We start from the raw sequence: 24484 nt of genomic DNA, 5'->3' as shown, positions 1-24484 counted from the left end.
CTGAAGTCTGTCAGAGGCTTATGAGGAATACACCACATCAGTGTAGAGTGTTACTTTATTAAAACATAAAAAAATGTACACAGATAAAGTAAATATACAGAGTGCACATCTAAGTGTTTAACATAAAATACAACCGAGCTGTACTTTCAGTGCCGTTTCCCTCACTTAGAATAGATTGAGATGAATTTCAATAGGCAAAACGTTTCCTCCGATAAGCAAAGCGTTCAAGTACAGTTACTCTTTTTCACATTTTTGTCTTTAGGAACAGTGCCATCTACTGTTACGCAGGTGAGGGGGGAGGGGGACCGTACACATTCACACTCCCACAGAGAGTTAGCGGCAGTCGCCTCAACTGTCTGCAATGCAGTACAAAATCACAAGCACACCGCTCATATGAGCAGCAATGCAATTTGTCACTAGGACTAAAAGAGCCAAGTCCATGTCACTGAAGCCACAGCACCACGACATCATGCTGCTAAATCTCACTCGATGGCTGAACTGTAAGATCGTCTGTCACCACAAGAAATTCTTTAAGAATTAAATATGACAACAGCAAAACTAGCATTCAAGTTTGAGCCCAGATTGGTGATTTTTTCCTGCAATAATCAACATACTGTAAAAAGAAAAAAGTAAAGATATGACAACATGAAGAGTCACAAGTTTTTTACCGTTCAGCCCACTTTACACATTTGGTTGTCTCGTTTTTACCGACTTCAAGCAGCTGAATGTGAACAAAGTTGCTTTAAAGGAAAGTGTCTGCAGTGCTGGCAGCTAATGTAATAAAACGCTGTCACCAGAACCACACCCTGGAGACTAAATGATAACTGCAGCAGCTGTTTTAGCGTGCCAGTGAATCCAGTCCTCTTCCAGTCAGAGTGAGTAGCTTTGGAAGGTGCAATAATAGGATAGTTCATCAATTCTTTTGCACTGAATGCCACCATAACTTAATTGTTTTTAAACAAATGGAAGTTATCTATGTCACAAAGTTTCTATATTCATCCTAGTTTAATAAAAACAACACAAAAACCCAAGACTTTACTTGTCTTCATTTGCCCGAATGACCTGAGGTGCAACCAATCAGTGCTTGGAGGTGAGAGTAAGGGTGGAGGAGACGCGGAAGATCTGCGGCAGCATGTTGCTCAACTGGTAGAACATTTCCTCTGAGATAGTCTGTCAGTACAAAGAGACACACAGAGGGGTGACCAGGGTTAGTGGGCGGTTTGCACGGAAACATCTTCTCTCCCCGTGCTGTGATAATGGAAAGATGCTGTTTAAAGTCCTCAAAAAACAAAAGTACAGCTGAACTCTTGGCGTCCAGTCAAGTATTAACAGCCTCTGTGGCGTCCTGAAATGAAGTGAGCTCAGCAGCTGTGACTGGAACAGGGGACACACTCTAAGCACTGCCACCCGTCAAGTAAGAATGTTAAGTAATCCTAAAGCAGAAGCAGTCCCGCAAACACACGGCTTATATTTAGACACAGTATTTCTTTGAGTCGCAGACAACAATGTCGTTTCAGAAGCTGCTATTTTGAATGGTGTCTGAGCATGTAGCTGACAGGAAGCCGGTACAGTCAGAGTCCTTTGATGCCACTCGTTTTATCATCTTATCCTGTCAGCGGGAGCTCATTCTATAGGATCCACCGCCTTCCTGACAAACCGCAAAAACTCTGCATGTATAGCTTCGCAAATAGTAACGGCCGTGATTCATCCTGCACGGCAAGCTTAAATCAAAATATAACAGAAAACCTCGCTTCAAAGTTAACCCCGAATCTTTTTCCCTTTCCTTTATAACAAATTAACATAAGACCTGGATTTCCAACAAAGTGAAAGTGATTACACCTCAGTGTTGGCAAGCTGCACACTAATCCCATTGCTTATCACACATTTATGTGACTGAGTCTCTGAGCTTTCTTTTATCACAGCAGTGCAAATATGGAGCTAAAATATCCTAAAGCTCTGTAATCTATGATTTATGGCACGCTTTTCAAGCAGTCAACTCTTCGTAGTGTGCACTCGGAGACATGCACTGCAAGGCCAGGTGTGCCTTTTGTTACATTATGTACGTGCGAGGCCTTAAGTATACAATTCTTTAAAAGAAGCATGAAGCATTGCCGGAAGGCAGTCACTCAGAGAACAGCAGTGTATCCACAGGTACACGTTTTGAAGCCTGAATAACTGATCTCACCTTTGGCACTAGAAACTGGACTGTGCGTGATACACCGCCGTCCCACGAGGCCATTTCCATCATAAAACCTGCAAAGAAAATTTAGCATGAATATCACCATTCATTCTTACATTGCTGCATGCAATGTTAAGTGCAATTATTGTGTATTAATACATAATAAAGTAACACAGTATTAAGGATTCTGTATATTTATGTTTGACAGACGGTTGAACAAACAAGAAAAAACCCACCAAATGACCAACAACAGCTATGCATAACATCCATGTTACCTTTGACACATTTGAATACGAGCTCCGCCCTTTTAAGACACCACGGTATGGTCATCTCCTGCAATGAACAGAGAAGGAAGGTTGGTGTGAAATGAGACACACGGCGGTGAACTCAGACTGACGTACGACTTCATTTCAAAGACTTCATGTAGCACCACCATCACCTGCAGCGTACGAGCTCCACAGACCAAACAGGAAAAATAATGTGATCAGTTTTTGTAATGTGAAACAATGTTTCAAAAGACGTTTTGGCATCTTCTTTCATTTCTTTCAAATTTGTAACATTTTTAACGTTCTCGTATTACTTATATCTGTGCTACAGTTCAAACATGATAAGAGAAAGAAAAGCAAACGAGTTGGTGGTGAATGATGTTACGGGTTAAAGTCACAGAACATTAGTACACAGATACTGTTTCTACAATATTACTCCACACAGAGCTGAATGCCGTCCTACACACTACAGAGCAGAGAGAACCTGTTATATGATGCGTCTTTGTGTCAAATCCAAAGCTTCTTATTAGGCAACTATGTCTAAACTGATGTTGTCAAAATGTTCTTTGTGCTAAATCAAACACTTCTATTTCCTTTCAGCTTTGAGTGTACTCCGCTGCAGTTTGTGCACAGTGATCTCATCTTGCAAACTACCTGTTCTCACTGCAAGGAGTGTAACAGAGAGTCTTTGCCACAACGCACACTCTTGTTTACTTGTACGTTTTGTATTTGGATAAGCTGCACAGGCTTTAGTGAGGGATTTCTGAATATTCATTCAGCTTTTTGGTAGGACTGAAGCGTAAACAGGAGCACTGAAGGCGACTGTGGCGTTTGCCAAACAGTTTGAGGCAAGAACAAAAGTGTTTCTTACAGCCAGGAAAATGAACACAGCAGTCGTGAAACAGTCAACGTCTGCAAAGTGGCTCCAAATGAACCCAGTTTTCAGTTTTATCTGCACAAACCTTTAACCATATATTATAGTGACACTGAGCATTTATTATGTGAACCTCTTTCCTCAAACTTCAAAGGAAAAAGAAAAACCAAAATAAGAACAAGAGCAACAGCCGTGCTGGATTTGGACTGTGGTCTGTAGTTCATGTAGACAAACTAAACCAGTTGTTGTAACACTACAATAGACTTGTACAAACAGGCAAACATCTGTGCTCAAAAGGGAAATGCCTGAAAAAGAAGCTGGCAGATGGAAAGTTTTGAAATGAGAAGCCTTCAATCAAGTATCCTCTGCTTCTCAAGGCTTCCAGAGCTCCAAAACTTTAGTTTTATGAATCTAAAGACTGTTGATTAGGCAGCAGAAGAAAAATTAGGCATCTATAAAGAGGCTTGTTGAACTGATTATGTTATTATTGGTAACATTACTCAGTTAAATAACCAACAAAGGACATCTAATGTGATTAAAAACAAAGAAACAAATGTAACAGACTAAATACAAGAAGTTTCACAGGAAAATACTAGAAGTGTCTGCTCGCTTCACATCGAGGCTTTTTCTGTTATTGACCCAAACATGTGAGCACTGACTGTCGCTGTGCGTATGTGCTCTGTACGATCGGTGACCCAAATAAAGTTGTAGTCTGAATCTACAGTTCGTGTCCAACGAGTCAGACGTTACCGTACAGGAATAAGCACAAGCTTAAAGTCAGTCTGGGTGCTGACAGTCGGGAAAGTTGCACAGCCATCAGGTTTTGGGGTTTGACGCAAGTGCAAGACCACAGACGAACCTCACAGTTTGTGACATACCCTGTTACAACATCACTGAGTAACAATGCACTCATAGCAGTTTTTCTGGGAACCGATCCTGATTACTCAAAACCCCTTTTGCTTCCCCCCCACCTGTATCAAATAGCTGACAGTAGAGCTTCCAGGTAACACAAGAAAAGAAAGAAGGCAATAAAGCACGAATCCAAGACCAGAGTCATCGAATAACGAACGTTTCAGCCCCAGCCGGCTGAACTCAAACGCCTCCCATCAACATCGGCCGCTTTGAAAACGTTTCTCAGCACCATTAATCACTAAAGTTTCAATTCTCTACTTTTTAATACAACTGAATCATTAACGTTCAATCACAGGTATGACAGTTTGAAGAGTTTATTACAGTCTAATAATACAAGTACAAATACTCAGGTTGATCTAACAGGAATACTCCAAATGAGACTTTTTTTCTACTTGCCCAAACTAAACCATCAAGAAGAAAGAAGAAGAAAGTGTACTTTATTGGTCCCCGTGAGGAAAATCCCTCTCTGCATTTAACCCATTCACTCAGTGAAGCAGTGGGCAGCCATTGGGCGCCCGGGGAGCAGTGTGTAGGGACGGTACCTTGCTCAGGGGTACCTCAGGGTAGCTGTTCAGGGGAATCGAACCCCCGACCTTCCAATCATGGGGCCACCACTCTACCTACTGAGCTATCCCTGCCCTCAAACATCAAACATCCACGGCAACCCTGAAACGTCTAATAACCCCACAATGGATCTGTCCGGCTCAACCATTTACCCGTACTGTACTTCCTGATCCTTTCTCTATTTGGAGAAATCTGATCAGTTTGTGTACTCGTGCAGTTTATGGGGAAAAAGCAGATTCTGTGAAGGCACAATACCTGGACGTCTGCTGGTCCAATAAACTTGCAGTCATTTGCTCCACTAAGATTATTATATTACAATATGCAGTTTACAAGCGTTTATTCTTGCAGCTGCACTCATGCAAGCATTGAGAGCGTCTTCTTACCTCGGACATGTCGTGGACGAGCAGCAGAGGGATGGTAACGGTGGTGATGTCGTGAGTGCAGCACACCTTGAGGATGTTTCTCAAGCCCATGATGGCTGGGTCCCGGGCAGTGATGTTCCCTGATCGGACGTTGTCATCCACACACAGATGGAAGACGGCGTGGACCTCCGACAGGTTGGAGTGCCGCGTGATATAGAACTCACCTTTAGGAAGAGATGTCGCCGACAGAGTTAAAATATAAAATGATGCTCTAGAAATAATCTGCTGGATAATCACAAACTGTTTTCTTAATACCTGGTAAGATATTCGAGGGATTTCTTTCAACATTTTTGCTCTTATCATCACCGCCGTTCTTTTGAGTCTCTGTAAGGATACAGGATTGCAGAATAAAGCACAAATCAGCAGGAACAATGCTCATCACACTATGTCAAAGGGACAAAAAGTGTTAGCAGTGGATCTGTGACAGGCTTGGAAGCCAGTGGGCCTGTATGTGTACACCTCTACTCAGTAAATCACTTATGCTGTGATAAAATCAACATCTTCTATTTCCTGACAGCTTAATCCCGCTCTCATACTGCTAGCATAACACTGAAATGTCCCAGCTCCACGAGGAGCCTTTCAGTGTGAGCTTCGTGTAAAAGCCAGACTCGTACAGGCAAGTATACGCATTTACTTGCCTCCTATAACTTTTATTTTATTGTTTGTTTGAGAAAGGCTTGAATTTTACTCATATGTTATATTATGGTATTAAAACAGGAGATAAACATCTTGTTTTCCTGAAGAATGGCTGAAACTATAAAAAACCAACCATAGCATCAAGAATAATCAAATTTATTCCCCAAGATTTCGGGACCTCCAGGCTGAGCGAAATGTCTCACCAGGCTGGTCTTTGTGCTTGCTGCTCCGCTGGGCTCTGGCGTACAGCACCACCTGCTGCACCTCCTCCAGCTGCTCTTCTAGGCAGGGGAAGTGGAAGTCTGTGCACTCCTTTGCCACAGTTGCAAAGTCTGTGGGTTGACATAGAGCAGGCCCCAGATGAACTCAAACACAGTGGAACCAAATGACTGCTTAGCCTCAAGTTCAAACTTAAAGTTAAATGAAACCCACAGTAAGTGAATAAAACACTTAAAGTTTGGCTTCTCCCAGTAAAAGAAAAGAGAAGGTAAACAGAAACAAAATATCCACGTTACAGCCAAAAACCACTCTTTGCAGGTAAAAGCAGGAGTCAACATACATATATGTAGCTACATTATACACCGCGTGCTCCCTGACCTCTCTTGATGCCACTGTAGGAGTTGACCCTGTTATCGACCAGGAGCACCAGACCGCACAGTGAGAAGGAGTACAGCGAAAGAGCCGTCTGCAGCCGCCGCAGCTTGGCTCCGCTGCTGCCGTGTCGTCTGTGTTTGCAGAAATCCAGCACATCTGCTCGGACCAGTCGCAGGTTGTGCATCGTCTTTAGCTGCGCTCCTGCAAATTTTTATTGTGTTAACTGTAACAGCGATCCCTGATCTGCGCACAAATACTGGGGAAGCATGTGAAGTACCTAAGTGTATGGTGAAACTCTCCTCCAGCTGAGGCTGTTCCTCGAACATCCTGGCACCCAAATCTGCGGCTTCTGACAGCTGGCTGGGCTGCACCTTAATCTCCTCGCTGGAAAATTGAGAGGGACGAGAAACCAACCCTTAGCACGTCTGCGGATTCAAGGAAATCATTTTATGGAACCGACGGTTATAAAAAGCTTGAGCTTTAGTTGCAGCTGAGGTTTAGTGGGCGAGTGGGCGTGGGTTATACAGGTTAGTAAAGTGAAGAGTTTGATCCCAGGATCTGCTAAAAAAGTTACTTCTGCCGTGGCAGGTAAACGCACACCTTAGCCTTGTTTATCAAGTTTAAGAAATATATTCTAGAAACAGACCCACGAGTGACACGTGCATTGCATTAACTATTCTCACCAGTGTCCGGTGTAAAATTTCATAAACCAGCATTAAACCCAGGAAATCAGCCTGTTTAACCAGTGTTATTATCACAGCACATATCAGATAATGATGCTGCACTCACTGCAGGGTTTCTCCTTTAAAGGAAAGAGTAAGACTCAGCAGCTGACTCTGGTGTTTATCATCTCGAATCGACTGTTTTTGGTAAATGGCCTGTATTTGTATAGCGCTTTACTAAGGACCTCAAAGTGCTTTACACATCCAGTCATTCACACACTGGTGATGGCAGCTACGTTGTAGCCACAGCCACCCTGGGGCGCACTGACAGAGGCGAGGCTGCCGGACACTGGCGCCACCGGGCCCTCTGACCACCACCAGTAGGCAACGGGTGAAGTGTCTTGCCCAAGGACCCTTCCGATTACAAGGCAAACCCCCAACTCTTGAGCCACGATTTTGTTGTACCTCGAAATCCATGAGAGTATTGTCACACACCTGAAAAGGCTAGCTCGGGTAAATGCGAGCAGAAAGTGAGGTTTCATATATCAAAGAACAAACACAAAGACAGGCTGCACTGCACTGTGCACACACAGATACACAGAGAAGAACTCACTTTATTTTGCTGCTGTTGTTGGATTTCTGCAGGTCCTGGTGCAGTTTGACCACCCAGTCTTGGTATTCATGCTTCTGAATGCCCGTCACTTGTTTAAGCTCGCTTGCCCACTTGTTTTCGAGTACCTGTTCATCGATGACAATGTCAAACATTCAGGGCTTTAAACAAAAAGCTTACTTGAAAAACAAACCACCTGTATCTCCTGAAATGTCACAGGTGAAATCATCTTTTTTTAACCAACACTTCTATTAACACTGAGACAAACTTCCTTTCAAGCTTCCTTTCACCTGTTGTGCATCAAAGTGTTGAGAAGCTACTGCGTTCACATCCTGGTCACTCAGTGTGTTTCCCAGCTCATGCATGACTTTGTCCATTTCTGCCGCTTGCCTACAAAACAGGAAAGCATTTATTGATTTTTAACAGATTGTTGGGAAAGTACATAAACATTCATAAAACATGATAAAAATTATCTCTGTGGTAGGAAACAGATATTAAATCATCTTAAGTGTGGTTGCTTAAAGGGAAAAAAAGATCTGACCTAATTTTAGTCCATGGAAGAAATTTGAGATGATGATCTATTTGATAATAGTTGTGTAAGAGGGGAGGGCTGAGAACTAACATTGGCCAACAAACTAAAGGCAAAACTGTTGGCAATAAATATTTAGAAATAAGACAGAAAAACATGTTCAGGAAATCCAAAGCTCCCAATCAAATGCTGCCTAACACCAACCTCTCCTGAAGCTTCTTAATCTCCATGTCTCTCTCACTGATGAGCTCAGAGATGCTAACAAAGTAGTTGTGCTCCAGGTTGAGCAGCGTATCTGAGGCGGGGGAGTGGATCAGTTCATGGTACACATTGGCAAAGTCCTCATCCCAGCTGGGCTCTTCAGGCCGCGCATGTTCCAGCGTCGTCTGCAACAGTGACGGCAGGAAGCAAAACATCTTCTTGTGAAACGACAGTTGTAAGCAGTTAAAGAAGGGTGGAGGTACAGTGCTTAACCATGATCAGACTGTGAACAAGAACAGTAAGCAAGCAGCTTATTTTCAGCACAAGTAGCCAAACAAAGAAGGCAAAATACAGAGTCGCAGTTTCTGTGTTATGACCTGCAAAACATACGAGGCCAGTTGACCCAGTAAATGCAAAATAACAGCACTCTTCAGTGTGAACACCCCTCATTTACACAGGCTCGAGAATGTTTAGGCAACAAACTCCATGCAAGCGGGACTGCAGGCAAACTGCTAAATGTGCGAGTGCAGCGGGAGCTGATCTCAGCGGCCTTCCTTAAACATGAAGCGAGGCATTTGGGTTTAAATAAATGTCTCAGTGAACACACCATACACGAAACCACAAAGTCTGCTTCTCACAATTGTGTTTGTTTGTATTTATCCACAGCACAAAAGTAATGACTCAATTCTCGGGCATGTGAATATATCCCATCTCTGGTGGGAAATGCATCAAAGTAACCAAGTAAAATGCTTGCGAGAGACATTAAACACAGCGTGAGGGCTCATGTAATGAGATTTTTTTTGTTTGTTTGTTTGGGGGTTTTTCTTCGAGGGGTCCAGAACTCATGAATAATCAATTACTGCTCCCGTTCTGTTTAAATGACTTTAATGATCCATGACCGCTCCAAAGTTAGTGAGAGTGTTCAAGGACGCTGCTGTGCTGCTGCAGAAACATGGAGCTGTATTTATCAGGGTCTGTTAGGCAGCCAGCGCATGAAATGTATTTTTGGAATACCTGCCAAGCTTAAAAAGCACCGTCCATAATATTAACAGATATTTTTAACAGAAACATTTGTCCACACAGTTTTACAAATTTCTGTATTGAATCTAATCTGTTTCCTGTGTCACTGAATGAGACAGTCGCAGCACGATTCTTTATTCTAACGGCCACATGGCATTTTGAAGTTACAGTTTAAACACACAGTGTTATATAACAATAGCGACGCTTATGGAAGATGTTTTCTGTAACTAAGGCTACGTTCACTCTGCAGGTCTTAATGCTCAACTCCAATTTTCTGATCAAATCAGATTTTTTTGTCTGCTTGTTCACACGACAAATAAAATGCGACAGCAAACGTGCTCCAGTGTGAACGCTCAAAGCGGCCGCGTGCGCAAAAGAAGACGTCACACACGACGCGCTCTGTTTAGACCCAGAGCAACAGCATTGTTTGACTGATGGCCTTAATATAAAGACTTGTTTCGTACTCTACGTTTCCCACTTTTGCTTTAAGTTATAAAGTTATTTTGTTATTTACATTTGGCCTAATAATGACCCTGATTGCTGTGTTAGAGGAGCGCTGCTTCTAGCTGCAGATTTCTGTCAGACTCTGCAGATTATACACAACAAATAAAATGTTCACGTTGTCTTCCCAACAGTTTCACTGACATCTACACCGGATGGTCAGGAAGCGTTCGCGATGTCTTCTCCGGCGCTGATAATGGCGTCTGTCTTGTGTCAGTGACGTAAAAGACGGATTTAATGCGACATGACCATCAAACAGCAGTCGCTTTCTGAAACATCAGATATGTATCGGATTCAGGACCACATACCAAAGTGACCCAGATCGGCTTTGAAAATATCGGATTTGTGCCGTTCACACTGTCAGACCATGATCGGACAGATGGTCGCAGAGGGTCAGAAAAGTCGGATTTGATGCGCTTTCGCCTGCAGTGTGAATGTAGCCTTAGTTATGGTTAGTTATAGTTAGGCACCAAACAAGACTTTACTTTAAGACAAATGATTTGTAACTGTTAATAAAATATCGTGTGTGAAGTTAAATGTTTTTCATTAAAATTATACATCCTTCAGCCTAAAATAGATAACATTAGAAACAGAAACTTGCTGTAAGGTTGTACAAACAACTAAGGCAGTAAAACTTATAATCCAGCCTCAGCCTCCTAGAAGAGCCACCTATGGTTTATATTTGAAAGGTGATTTTCAGAAAGGTTGACCTCTGAACTATCCATAAAATTCATATTTAAAAGAATTAATCAAGGAAGTTACATCTAAGAATCTATGATTCTTACTGATGCCAATCAGAGAAAGGCAAAAACTTTAAGACACTCCCACTCTCCATCCAAAGGGATCTTTCAGAAATTTCTGGAGAACCGATTAGTCAGTAAGAGGTGATCGTGTACCTGCTGATCTCTAATCTATAGCATAACCTGCTCCAGAGCATGTTAGGTTTTCAAGCGTTGCCCCACTGGTAAGAAGTGAACCACCTCCTTAATTCTGAAAACTCAGGGTTCACCGTTAAGGTGCATGGATACAGCGAATTCCTGCTGTGTGGTACCAGGCGTCTGGACAGGTCACCAGTTCATCACAGGGTGGACGCACAGAGACAGACACCCACTCCACACTCACATTCACACCTACTTTTCCTGACGTGCACGTCTTTGGACTTTGGGCCCCAAGCAAACACACAGAAAGGCCCCAGGTGGCTGATGGATTCGAACCCAGGCCCTAGTTCACACAGTGCTGTGTTTAACACGATAAAAGCACAATGAAATGCGTTATTACCTCCACGTAAGACCTGGTCCATGCACTGGTGAGCTTGTTTACATCTACGTCTCCTGTCGTGAGTCTTTGCAGTGCCAGCTCTGCCTCTCTGTCATAATCCAGAATCGTCTCCTTCTCAACGAAACTGGAAAGTGAGTTTTTCAGTTCTAGAGCAACAAAGGACACAAAGTAGATATTTAAAAAAAGAAAGTCTTTCAGGTCTGTGCAAGCAAAGTGGAAAGTGCAACTCTGTAGCTTTGTACAAGAAATGTAACAAGCTCCTGTAATCGAATGCTTTAGTGCAGCTTCTAGCTGTCTTATGTTACAGTTAGGGCCGTGGTTATACTCAGGGAAGGGGAAAGAATAACAATCTCACCACTTTCTAAGTAGCAGGGTATTTTGTGCAGCAGCATCAGGCGTCCGTGAAGGTCACTGATGTTCTCCTGCACAGGAAGCTGCAGGGGCACTTTAAGGACACAGTTGTGTTTACCTGCCCTGAACTCGAACACAAACTCCTTCTCAGTATTGCTGCTTGCCTTGGCTTTGTTCTTCTTCATGGTCACAGCTGAAAAAACAAAACAAGATAGCAGAAAACCATGAATGAATTCAAGCCTCCGGTGCTGCGCCACTTTTACACTGTCGCATCAAATCTGTGACACAACCGATGTTTGCACACAAAAACACGGTATTCACGAGCTACAACAAAGGCCGTAAATATTTGTAACTTAATCCCTGCTAAATAGCTGCTCAGTTTGTTAACGTGAATCTCAACGTTGGCTAGCAGTGCGGCTAACAACTTAAAGTACCACATATCTAACAATAAATAAATAAATAAACAGAATAAAAATAACAAAACACAAATCTGACAAGACGGCCACAGTATTATTTTTTCAATATCATGTGATGAACATAAAACCTTTCTAAAACTCAAAATTACCTGCGTCTGGATGAATGTAATAACGGTATTTCCTGTAGCCTTCCTGTTTATCGTTGAGCTCGCAGTCAGCTGACTGCATGTGACAGCAGAAGCAGATTCGCGGCGCAGAAGCTCGGGGGTTATTTTTATAATTTTTTATATTTCAACTCTGGGTCACCACTGATAACACATTTGTATGCAGCTCTGATCAAATTTAATTTTTGTATATTTTTTAGTGTTGGACTTTTTAAAAACGTTATTACCGTCACGAATCTGCTGACTTGAAAGATTTAACTTATTGGGATTTTTTCCCTTGGGCACTAGCTCCCCCTGCTGGTTTAAAATAGTGTCGGCTGGATGGCGTGGTTATATATCAGCTGCCAAAAGGAATCTATTATTTCTCTTAACAATAATTCCAAGAAGAATAATTATTTATATAATATTCAGTATATTAATATTTATTGAGCTATTCAGAGGTGGACTGACTGGTGTGTTTCAGATCATTGTTCCCCTGCGAATTCCAACTGCGCTTGAGCTTCATAACATGAACCGACGGGCAAACACTTTTCCTCGGTATTATCTGTTTTGATTTTATATACTGTTTTGTTTGTTTGTTTGTTTGCTTGTTAATTAGTTAGTTAGTTTATTTGCTTGTTTTAATCAATTTTAAATCATGCTTTTTATTTGTTCTTGTTTCTAATGTCTCTGTAAAGCACTTTGAATCACCTTGTTGTTGAATTGTGCTATACAAATAAACTTGCCTTGCCTTGCCTTAGGGAGAGAATTTATTGTTCCATCACTTACAGCAAGTAATTCAGGTCCCGAAGCAGCAAAGCAGCTTCAGACCAACAGACTACCACCACCACGCTTAATGGGTGGTATGATGATCTCTTTTATGATCCAAACCTTCCAAAAAGTTCAACTTTTGTCTCATCAGTCTTTTTTTCTCCAAATGTGGTGAGATGACTCTTGTTTTACTTTTGATCAGCAACGGGTGGTCACCGATCTTAACTAGGGCCTGCATTTCACCACTATTCCAAGTTTTCTCCATTTGTAGATAATGACTCTCATTAGCCAAGGGAATTAGAGAATGATTTTTTATTTATTTTATTTTATTTTATATACAGAGGGACGTGGATAGCTTTTTTTTTTTTACTCCTTAATAAAATATTAATCATTTAAACACTGATTTTGTTGAATTTACTACTAAGAAATCAGGAAGGGATTAACAAAAATTTTCACACGACTATAAACGTCAGCTTGGACTTTGTGTAAGATGCTTGTCTAAGTTGGTGGTAAACCAAAACATTCAAATGAACAATCTGCAGTGTACAAAACTAGCATGCCGACAAAAAAGGAGAAGTACACCACGCCTTTCCCTAATGTTTTCAACCGCATGATCTTTTTTCGCAGATAAACATTTGAATTTGGTCAGGTGCCATGAAGAGTCAAATTATAAATACTAGAATATGAATCACTGATACGTGTACAAGCGCGTTTAATATATAAAAAACACAAGATTGTACATTTAATATACAGACTAAAAATATGTCGTGCAGTCTGTGGGGCAACTTATACTATTTATTTATATAACGTATATGAAGATATTTGTGTGTGTGTAGTTTTAAAGGACTTCTTAATTCTAAATAATTCTAAATACTCTATACTCTACTATCCTAGAAAGTAATTGCCCGCGCGCACGCAAGCTAGCGTAGGCGTGTACGTGCTTTGACGCGTGCGTGTGTTTTCTTCAAGTTTGAGTCAGTAAGGGTGCGTCTGAAACTAGCACTACTACATTAATCCGGAAAAACTCAGTGTTGTTGCTATAAACGAAAATAACAGCGAAAAGAATTTGCAAATTAACCTTTAATTGCGAACAATAGAACGGCGCACTAGAAACAATGTAATGACTGTACAAGTCTTGGCGCTGTCGCTTTATTCCACAATCTTTGACGATGGAGTTTTCGCAGACACTCCCTTGAATGATTGAACCGTCCCGTCATACCTCGCGTGGCCAACGGCTCTCCGCCGACTGTTCGCTCATTGAATTACCGTGTTCAGCCTGTTCGGCTTGATTTGGGGCAATAAATTGGAGAAACGCGGGTTACACCAGCACATTTGAAAGCCGTCGCGCTATCCCGGCCTTCTGCTTATCTGACTGGGCGTGCTTTCCTGGGCTCGCTGGCTGGTTTTGGTCGGGGAGGCAGGGGGAAGTACGGAGCTGGTCCCGAGTGATGATGGAGCTGGAGTCGGCCAGTAACAGAGGCGACCTGGTAGCTGTGGGGGACTCGCTGCAGCCGCAGACCCCGAGCAGGCACGAAAAGAGCCTGGGGCTGCTCACGACCAAGTTTGTGACTTTACTACAGGAGGCGAAGGACGGGGTGCTGGACCTAAAAGCTGTGAGCATGCAACCCGGGGTCTTTGTTGTTAGCTAGCACATGTCATTTGGAGCCTGTCCGCTGTCGTTACACTTTCGCTAGCTTGTTAGCCTAGCCTAGCTGTATGACAGGCTAATTCGAACGGTTTTCTTTCGTGGCACTGCAGTTTCAATACACCCGGGTTACTTTCAAACGCAACTTAAATGTTGTTTTCAAGTTTTTAGCTAGAGAACTGAGCAAAGACAACAAGTGAACTTTGAGAACACCGGTCAACTTTTCAGACTCTGCCCCCTGCAGATTCAAAGTTTAAAAAGTGGGTCAGCTTTTGTCGCTTTCTTTTGACTCGACCCTGCTGCATCTTCACACATGAACAAATTTTCTCTGATTGATAACGTCTTTGTCACTTAACGACATGCATTCACTGTGTTAGTTTCCCCGCAGCTACTCGGAGAGCATGTGTCCTAAAGGACAGTGCATTCAGTCACCGTCCTTGTTATAAGCGCTTCTGATATTACACAATGAGCTGCTTTTAGATTAACCATAAGTAACTGGGTACTTGATAATTGTGCTCTTCTACACTTATAAATAGAACTACAGTCTGAAAAGTCTAATATTGTACTATTTATACTATTTGGCTTCAAAGTCGTAAAGTTTAAAACGTGTTTTTAAAGTGAAAACCAGACTTTACCAAACTTCTCAGCTCGTGTTATAAATAGAAGCCTTTCACAAACTGCCATTCATGTTTTCTTAAACCAGTGAACCAGAAGGCAGCCTGACCAGCCAAGCATTACTTGGACTGTATCACAGTGGCTGCTGGGTCTTAGCAGATAGATTGGCTTCATAGCTTTTGACACTCGCAGCTGCACTGTGCAATGCTGATAAAGTGCCAACCCTCTTTTTCCCCTCCCTGTCTCCTCAACTTTAATTTTCAGCAGTTTATTAGAATAGAATGGAATAAAATAGCCCTTTTATTGTCATTGTACATTTACAACAAAATTATGTATAGGTTAGTAAAGACATCAGGAATAAATGGCAAACAGAAGAGATGTATACAGTCTATAAATAAAACAATAGAAAGGCACACAATGGAGAGCAAAGTGCTTGGAGGTAGTGCAAAAATGCTATGATAATGAAACAAATTTACTGATTCATTCTGTAGTTGTGTAGTTATACTCTGTAACTTTCACACAACAAAGGACTTTTTTTCATTTTTCCAGGGATCCTGTTATTGAGATATGGAGCCATTACGAAAAAACTGACAGAAATTAGTTTGGTGCCAAAAAACAATTTTCTCCCCTGATTTTTAGGCTGAAAATAAATAAATAAAATAATTGAAAGGCCATTTGCGTGCTGCAGGGTGAAGCATTTTATGTTGGGAATGTATATGAATTTATGTTACGTGAATTTTCAAATAGAGCTGTCATTAAGGAACTTCCATGAGTCCACTTTAGCCACAGGCCCTGACGATAACGCGTGGGCTTACAGTATCAGCACTTGCCATATGGTTAATGTTAGCATGTTGCACATCAGATGATTTGGGCTAGAAAGGAAGGAAGTTAAAATTATGCCACCATTTTTGGTGTGACTTTAAAAGTTTTTTGTTGCAGGGCACCTGTTGGCCTAGATACCACAGTCCCTGTCTATGCGTTAGCTACATAAGTGCTGTCGTCTGTGTTTTAAATGAATTTTTCTTGTCTTTCAGGCGGCAGACACCTTGGCTGTGCGTCAGAAACGGCGTATCTATGACATCACTAACGTGCTGGAAGGTATTGGGCTGATAGAGAAGAAGTCCAAAAATAGTATTCAATGGAAGTAAGTCCACATTTCATTTTGTTCTTCAAGTGATTGACAGGGCTTTCATGACAGAAGGATGATGTGCTTAGGTAATGATGGTACAAGCTATTTGAAACCATAAATGTTTTACAAGAACTTGCATCACTCCCAAACCTTCCACTCTGCACAAGAGGCATGTGCTACAGATGCAGAGAGAGGCGGGCAGTAGGTGAGAACCTGAGGACTGTGGTGCCTGTTGGTGTTATTCTTTGCATGTTTGCGTTTCATGGAAGATGCTCTCATGGCGTTAGCTTCGTGGTAACGGGACAGAAATGACTAATGAACTGAAAAGTGCACATTCAGACTTTCAGTTTGCATAAATCATGAGGGCTGTAGGACTGACCACAGACCATATGCACTATAAATGCCACCTGAGTTACAATAACACCGCATGAAAAATAGAAAGACCCCGTCTACCGTAGCTGCAACTTCTAGGATATATTATAATAATATATTATAATAATATACTTTAACATTTCAGTTTACTCAGGAGAGAAAAGAATATCAAAGCTTTAATTACGCATAAGTAAACTTTCTGAAATTTTCAAATCTTTCAGGTTCGGGCAAATTAATGTGACTCTGAGAGTCCAGGCTCTAATAAAAAACAGATGATCAGTGGCCAAGAGTTTTGTGTGTGCATGAAGGCGTCTTTATCTCCTCTCTGTACAGAAACGTGCTATTACCGTTGTGTTTTAGGGGTGTTGGTCCAGGGTGCAACACCAGAGAGATAGCCGATAAGCTGATTGATCTGAAGGCGGAGCTCGATGACCTGGCCCTTCGGGAACACGAGCTGGACCAGCAGAGAGTCTGGGTCCAGCAAAGCATCAAGAACGTGACAGATGACTCCAACAACAGCCCATATCCTTCACTGCACAGTCTGTGGGTTTTAGCTGGAAGTGGTCTGTCCTGTGGTCAGGGATGCTTTAACACGATGGCTTTATTGAAGCTGCTTGTTAGATTGTACATTCAAATTTTATTTGTCACGTACACAGTCATACACAGTACGATATGTAGTGAAATGCTTGGACGACTGCTCGTGACCTAAAGAAAAAAATGAAAAGGCTATGAATAAGATAGGAAATAAATATGAAAATTAAAAAGGGTAAATTTAACTAGGAAGGAATAAAATAAAATATAAAAATTAAAGTTAAAAAATAAAATAACTGTACAACACAATACACAGTATAGAACTATATAAGAATGTATGAAGAAATATAAATATATATATATATATATATATACACACACACACACACACACACAATAACAGCAGCTGTACATTTTGTGTTTTCTAGTATTTAATTAGAGCAGTGTCAGATCTAGTGCATACCTGTGTGAGAGTTATAAACTAGTGGGTACTGCAAGGCAGGTTTATTTATAGAGCACAATTCAGCAACAAGGTGATTCAAAGTGCTTTACAGAGACATTGAAAACAAAAACAAAAAAAAGCAGGATTTAGTTAAATGTAGGTTTTGAAATTTAAGCTTAAAGTGTGGATTTGGTGCTTTATTCAAATGCAGCTGAGAACAGGTGAGTCTTCAACCTGGATTTAAATAAACTGAGTGTTTCAGCTGATCTGAGGCTTTCTGGGAGTTTGTTCCAGATATAAGGAGCATAAAAGCTGAATGCAGCTTCTCCGTGTCTGGTTCTGACTCTGGGAACTGATAAAAGACCGGATCCAGATGACCTGAGGGATCTGGAAGGTTCATACTGGGTCAGGAGGTCACTGATGTATTTTGGTCCTAAACCATTCAGAGCTTTATAGGCCAGCATCAGAACTTTAAAGTATATCCTCTGACGGACAGGCAGCCAGTGTAAAGACCTCAGAGCTGGACTGATGTGGTCCACTTTTTTGGTCTTAGTGAGGACTCGAGCAGCAGAGTTCTGAATGAGCTGTAGTTGTCTGACTGATTTTTTAGGTAGACCTGTAAAGATGCTGTTACAGTAATCAAGCCTACTAAAGATGAATGCATGGACTAGTTTTTCCAGGTCCTGTTTAGACATCAGATCTTTTATCCTTGATATATTCTTGAGGTGATAGTAAGCTGACTTTGTTATTGTCTTAATGTGTTTTTCTAAGTTTAGGTCTGCATCCATCACTACACCCAAATTTCTCGCCTGGTTTGTGGTTTTTAGATGTATAGATTGAAGTTCTCTGGTGACCTGTAATCGTTTTTCTTTGGCGCCAAAGACTATTACCTCAGTTTTGTTTTTGTTTAGCTGGAGAAAATTGTGGCACAACCAGTCATTGATTTCCTCAATGCATTTACCAAGAGCCTGTACAGGGTCTCGGTCTCCTGGTGACATTGTGATATATATTTGTGTGTCATCTGCATAGCTGTGGTAGTTTATTTTGTTGTTGTTTATAATGCTGCAGGTTCATAAATGTTACTCTGAGCAATGCCAAAGATCTGACGTGATTCAGCTGTGGGTATTGGCATACACTGCCAGTCAAAAGTTTGGGCACAGCTTGTCATTAATGGTTTTTCTTTATTTTTATTTACATTGTAGATTCTGACTGAAAGCATCAAAACTATGAATGAACACCTTGGAATTAAGTAGTAAAGGAAAGAAGTGTGAACTAACTCAGAACATGTTTTATATTTCAGATCCTTCCTAACAGCCCTTTGCTTTGATTCCTGCTTTGCTCGCTCTTGGCCTTCTCTCCGTGAGCTTCATCAGGTCGTCACCTGAAATGGTTTCCAACAGTCTTGAAGGAGTTCACAGAGATGCTGAGCACTTGTTGGCCCTTTGCCTTCACTCTGCGCTCCATCTCATCCCAAACCATCTCCACTGGGTTCAGGTGACTGTGGAGGCCAGGCCATCTGACACATCACTGCATCTCTCTCCTTCTTAGTCAAATAGCCCAGACACAGCCTGCAGGTGTGTTTGGGGTCATTGCTCTGTTAAACATAAATGATGGGATGGCATGTTGCTGCAGGATGCTGTGGTAGCCGTGCTGGCTCAGCGTGCCTTCAGTTTTGAATAAATCCCCAAGAGTGTCACCAGCAAAGCCCCCCCCACACCATCACACCTCCTCCATGCTTCACCTTTGCACAAAAACACGGCAGGTGGAACCAAAGATCTCAAATTTGGACTCATCAGACCAAACCACAGATGGTCTAACGTCCACTCCTTGTTTCTCAGACCAAACAAATCTCTTCCGCTTGTTGCTTTTCCTCAGTCGTGGTTTCTCAGCAGCTATTTGACCATAAAGGCCTGATTCCCACAGTCTGCTCTGAACATGTAGAGATGTGTCTGCTACTGGAGCTCTGTGCGGCATCTATCTGGGCTCTAATCTGAGCTGCTGTTAATGATTTCTGAGGCTGGTGACTCGGATGAACGTATCCTCAGCAGCAGATGTGACTCTTGGTCTTCCTTTCCTGGGCGTCCTCATGTCAGACAGTTTGATCGTAGTCTTGATGGTTTTGGGGGACACATTCAGAGTTTTAGTGTTTCCTGGACTGACTGACCTTCAGTTCTTAAAGTAATGATGGGCTGTTGTTTCTCTTTACTTAGCTGATTGGGTCTTGTCATAATATGAATCCTAACAGTTGTCAAATAGGGCTGTCAGCTGTGCACAACACACCTGATGGTCCCAACCCCATTAACAAGGCAACAAATTCCACAAATGATCGCTGACAGGCACACCTGTGGAGTGAAACCATCTCAGGTGACGACATCATGAAGCTCGTTGAGAGAAGGCCGAGTGTTTGCAGCGCTGTCAACAAAGCAAAGGGCGGCTGCTTACAGGAATCTAAAATATAAGACACATTTAGAGTTATTTATCAGCTTTTCCTTTGCTACATAATTCCATAAGTCTTGCTTCATATATTTGATGTCTTCAGTATTTATATAAAATGTAGTAAAAATAAAGAAAAACCATGAACTGAACAGGCGTGTCCAAACCTTTGACTGGTAGGTTGGACTACAGTCGGACTCGTGTCTGCATTGCACAGTGAGCTGCAGCATAATGAAAGACAACCATAACCCTCTATATTAGTGTTCAAAGGTCTTCAGAGAGTATGAACTACAGGTGAAGCATTTCTTCCGTGACTTTTAATGTCTGAGGAAATTCTCCTAATGATGTCACAAGGTGTTCGGGGACTTTCTGAGGGCGTCTAATAAATATGCAGTTTAGTTACAGATGTAAAGGTTTCTTCTTTCAAGCTTAAACTTGAACTCTTTCAAATACTCATTAAATGTCTGTCAGTCATTGTTAGTGTTTGTGTACAAAGGTGTGCTGTTGAGAACACTTGAGTTTGTGTGCCAGATGTGGTTGCTGCTGCACTTAACACATTCATACTATGGCCTATGTAAAGCACGAAGATCTCTGTGGAGCATTTAAAGGTAATTGTTTCGCACGCTTGGATTTGCAGGCATTTCGCTCTTTCACTCAAAGCAACTGTTCTCACTCGCCACCTCCTTCCACAGGTGACACTCTCCTCGCCATCCGTGCTCCAATAGGCACACAGCTAGAGGTGCCCATACCAGAATCTGTAAGTGACGTCTGTGGTGGATTTTCCTCTCTCGGGTCCGGTTGTTGTTTCGCTCACGTCTCCGACTGTGCGTGTGTGCAGGTTCTCAACGGACAGCGAAAATACCAGATCCGTCTTAAAAGTACATCTGGTCCCATTGAAGTTTTATTGGTCAATAAAGACCCCTCCAGTGCCTCTCCCGTTGTTTTGCCCGTTCCTCCTCCAGATGACGTCCTACAGAACCTCCCAGCTCCAACACCTACCTCCCAGTTGCCCACTGCCACCACACAGGTCCATTTTCTCTTTGTTTAGTGAGTCTGAAGTGCCAATAATAAGAACAGTGATCTTATACTAGAGTACTGGACCACCTTTGTTTGTTTCCTCTGCAGGTCCCTAAAACAGCTGTTGCTCCTCCCACAAAAACAGCTCCTATCACATCGGCCATCCAGACAGCAACGGGTAAGGAGAATCGAGTAATCTTTTAATTGTCCCACACGGGGAAAATTGGTTGTAACAAATGGCGCCTGGAACGTTTCCTCTCAACACCCACACCGTTTCCTATCGTGGTTCACATTTTGTCCAACATTATGTCAAACTATGTTTTTGTTGTGTGATTCTTGCCTTTATCTCAGAGGTGACAGCCACCACAGCGCTCAGCCCAACAACCGAAACGCCCGCTGCAGTTACTCAGCAGCTGCAGTCGTCCGCCTCTCTGGACGGTCCCGCGTCGTCTTCTGCCTCTGCAGGATTCGAACCAATGAAGTCAGGTCCATCTGAGTGTGAGTGTTACCCCTGTTCTAATAAAGGTTTGGTTACAGTTGCCTGCGACACTGTTTTATTATTATTATTTATTTTTTTGGTTGTTTTTGTCTTTTCTCTGTAGTGCTGGACTTCTCTGAAATGTTTGACCCAACAAAAGGTAAACTTCTCCTGAGCTTACGTAGCTACATTATTGGTTGCTGTACATTGAACGAGTGCATTGGAAATATTTACCAGATCCTGACGTTCTGGCTTCTTGCAGAAGTTGACGTTTCCTTAGGAACGTTTCTGCTGATGCAGGCCACTTGTCTTCATTCTCCTGCAGACTTGGTGCTTTAAAAATGTCTCTTGATTTTATTGTTCCTCTGACAGAGATCATGAGTGGTGACCTGCTGGAGGACTTGATGTCATCAGAAGGTATGTTTGCTTACAGACGAGCTGGGATATTTGTATTTCTCAGATATTCCCAGAAAGATTCCAAAGTGGAGCGTTTGTGCAGGAAAATCTTAGCCTGAACGTGTTTGGGCTCATTTGGACGAAAGCATCATTTATCCCTCGAGAACCAGTAGAGCTCAACTGCTGAGATGACTCTACAAATATCTGCGTTCTGTTTGGAATTGAATGTCGAGCTGTTGGAGAAGAAGGAAATTGCAGTGAAGGATTTTTGGAAAAAATGATTTGCTTGTGTATTTCTAATTTATACCACGCTGTAAGGTGCCTGATCTCAGTTCTCTATAATAGGTCTCATGTATTTCTCTCTTTCACCCCCAGTGTTCTCTCCTCTCCTTCGCCTGTCACCTCCACCCAGTGACCACGACTACATATACAACCTGGACGAGACAGAAGGTCTGTGTGACCTGTTTGACGTCCCCATTCTCAACCTCTGACCTCCGAGATTGTCGTCAGAGCAGGAAACAGTTGGCCCAAATATAATCGACCCTCATTTTATCCGAGTTTTGCCCCTCCCTCTCCGTGACGGTGAAGGCGGGAGAAGGTGCAGGACAGCCATCCCCACCTGAGGAGCATTTAGGGGCACCTCTGCACTGACACGATGAGCTCCAGCTGAGCTCTGATAGCAGCTCCATGTGCCGCCTCCTGAAGAAACGCAGGCGAGAACAAAACGTTTTACTTACCGATTTTCCAAGGAAAAAAGAGTCGGAATTATATTTTTGGGGGATTTTTATGTATCATAAGGGGTTACGTTTGTGTATCGGCTGCGTGGGCACACTTGATGCGAGCGAGCTTGTGTGTCTGTGAGTGTGTTTTTGTATAGACCGATCTCTTAAGTCAGAAGTCTCCGGGATTTAAGAGAAACCTTTTACTATCAGGTTAAAAGTCATGGCACGCTAAGTTCATGCATGACGTCACTGAGTCCAAACAGAGCTGGTTAAAATGCACTGTCCTCATGTACATAGAGAATATATATTTTGTATTACCAGCGCATTAGAACTTCACAGAGAAATCATTTGCAGGTAAACCAAGTCGCCACACTCAGTTAATCATACCATGTAATCTTATATGAACTGCTTTCTTTAGCATAATGGGACATTTTCAAATCCTTCAGAGTTTGAGTGTTTTTTGTACCAGTTTCATGATCTTAATGCAAAACTAAGCCTATTTAAATTTGTGATACAAGGAATCATGGACCAAAAAACATCATTTAATTAAACGGTAAAACTTGGTGCTTGCTAAAATCAAAAATCTTCTGCAAACTTCGCTGTATAACTGACTTCAAGCTGGTACTAGTGCTTCTAAACTTGCAATTTTCTCCTTTTTTAAGAAAATCGGGCTCACTTTAGTCATTAACTCCTGTTTGTCAGAGGACAAACTCCCCTCCTTCCAAAATGACTTCTTTCACTCATAACGTATGTATATCAATGGCATCATTTGTATGTAAAAGGCATTTTTGATGTACTTTTTTATTGCTGCAGTGAAACGTGTATTTCTTGAATTATCCTTGTTTTTTTTTAAGTGTATATGTGGCACAGATCCCTTTTTCTGTAGTTTTAATGGTTTTTGTTGTAAGCGGAAAATCTGCCCATCACTCTAAATTACACCTTTCACCTTAGTTTATTCTCTCTGCGCAAAGAACACGTAAGTGCTTTCTTCTGTAAAATCATTTCAATGTGTAACATCCTGTTTTACCCTGGAAGATGTGTGTTTGTACAGTATGTGCTGTGTATATCTCCCTCTACTGCTTGTATAGAATAGCATTTATTTTTTATACCAGCTAGATATATTATTACAGGATTCTTGCCACTGATTCTGAGCTACTCAAGAAATTTATCGACAAAACCTGCTTCAGCAAAGCATCCTTTCCCGTCGTTGCACTTTTGACGTCACTGTGGACAGACTGGTTGCTACTCATCCTCTCTTCGGTCGATATCCAGTTTTCGTGTTTTGGACAGTGTCGTGAGCTGCCGGGGTTCCAGCAGTGGTCGCTGAACAAATTGTATCCATGTAAGACTCGAGTATGCAGTCAGTTTTTAACAGGATCACAATTGCTAAGCTGTAGTTGCATCAAATGGAACACAATAAACACTTAAATATTATTTGCATGTTTTTGAGTGGCTTGTTACTTACTGGTCGTTTCTTACAGTACACACTTGATTTATTCCAACTGTAACTGGTAACCTGATTATGAGGAACTGTTGAAGGATAAAAGTAATGGGATTCTGGGATTAGGCTCTTAGACTACTGGTCAACACATAGTGGACCATCTGCGTAGAGTATCCTTCTATTATGTATCTGCCATATGGCCTTTAAAGCTTCTGCACATTGTGATGAAAGTAGAGAAACTGAGTCATAGCAGCCATTTGATAAACATACATCCCATTTTATGAGCTTCCTGTTGGCTCTCACTCCCGCTTATCTTCCTCCTCGCATTTCGTGT

The 24484-nt window shown here is 41.9% G+C and overlaps 2 protein-coding genes across 4 annotated transcripts; one reads left to right on the top strand and one right to left on the bottom strand.

Moving 5' to 3' along the window:
• Positions 1-37: 37 nt before the first annotated feature.
• On the bottom strand, positions 38-12251 carry ferry3 (FERRY endosomal RAB5 effector complex subunit 3). Of its 2 annotated transcripts, none has more exons than XM_085281479.1 (14): positions 12165-12251; positions 11604-11792; positions 11249-11394; positions 8453-8664; positions 8010-8109; positions 7723-7847; positions 6725-6831; positions 6451-6648; positions 6057-6185; positions 5473-5541; positions 5179-5381; positions 2455-2512; positions 2186-2253; positions 38-1170 (listed from the first exon to the last, which is right to left on the bottom strand). In XM_085281479.1, the coding sequence occupies exons 1-14, from the start codon at positions 12241-12243 to the stop codon at positions 1078-1080; spliced, it is 1776 nt and encodes a 591-aa protein (XP_085137605.1). In that variant the 5' UTR covers positions 12244-12251; the 3' UTR covers positions 38-1077. The 2 variants fall into 2 exon arrangements, with proteins under 2 accessions (XP_085137605.1, XP_085137606.1); XM_085281480.1 differs by having other exon boundaries at positions 8453-8634.
• Positions 12252-14115: 1864 nt separating this feature from the next.
• Positions 14116-24143, top strand: e2f4 (E2F transcription factor 4). 2 transcript variants are annotated; one of them, XM_085281489.1, is made up of 11 exons: positions 14116-14542; positions 16224-16333; positions 17024-17212; positions 20661-20704; positions 20789-20853; positions 20935-21123; positions 21222-21291; positions 21465-21611; positions 21716-21751; positions 21964-22008; positions 22363-24143. In XM_085281489.1, the coding sequence occupies exons 1-11, from the start codon at positions 14378-14380 to the stop codon at positions 22476-22478; spliced, it is 1176 nt and encodes a 391-aa protein (XP_085137615.1). In that variant the 5' UTR covers positions 14116-14377; the 3' UTR covers positions 22479-24143. The 2 variants fall into 2 exon arrangements, with proteins under 2 accessions (XP_085137615.1, XP_085137616.1); XM_085281490.1 differs by having other exon boundaries at positions 14123-14542; positions 17051-17212.
• Positions 24144-24484: the final 341 nt, after the last annotated feature.

The sequence above is a fragment of the Mchenga conophoros genome, linkage group LG7 (assembly GCF_057382185.1).
Source record: "Mchenga conophoros isolate Kocher_MC1m ecotype Shallow Benthic linkage group LG7, M_conophoros_male_GT1.1, whole genome shotgun sequence".
NCBI classification, from domain to species: Eukaryota; Metazoa; Chordata; class Actinopteri; order Cichliformes; family Cichlidae; genus Mchenga; species Mchenga conophoros.
Note: the sequence above shows the minus strand (reverse complement) of the source record. Positions and strands in the feature narration are given on the sequence as shown.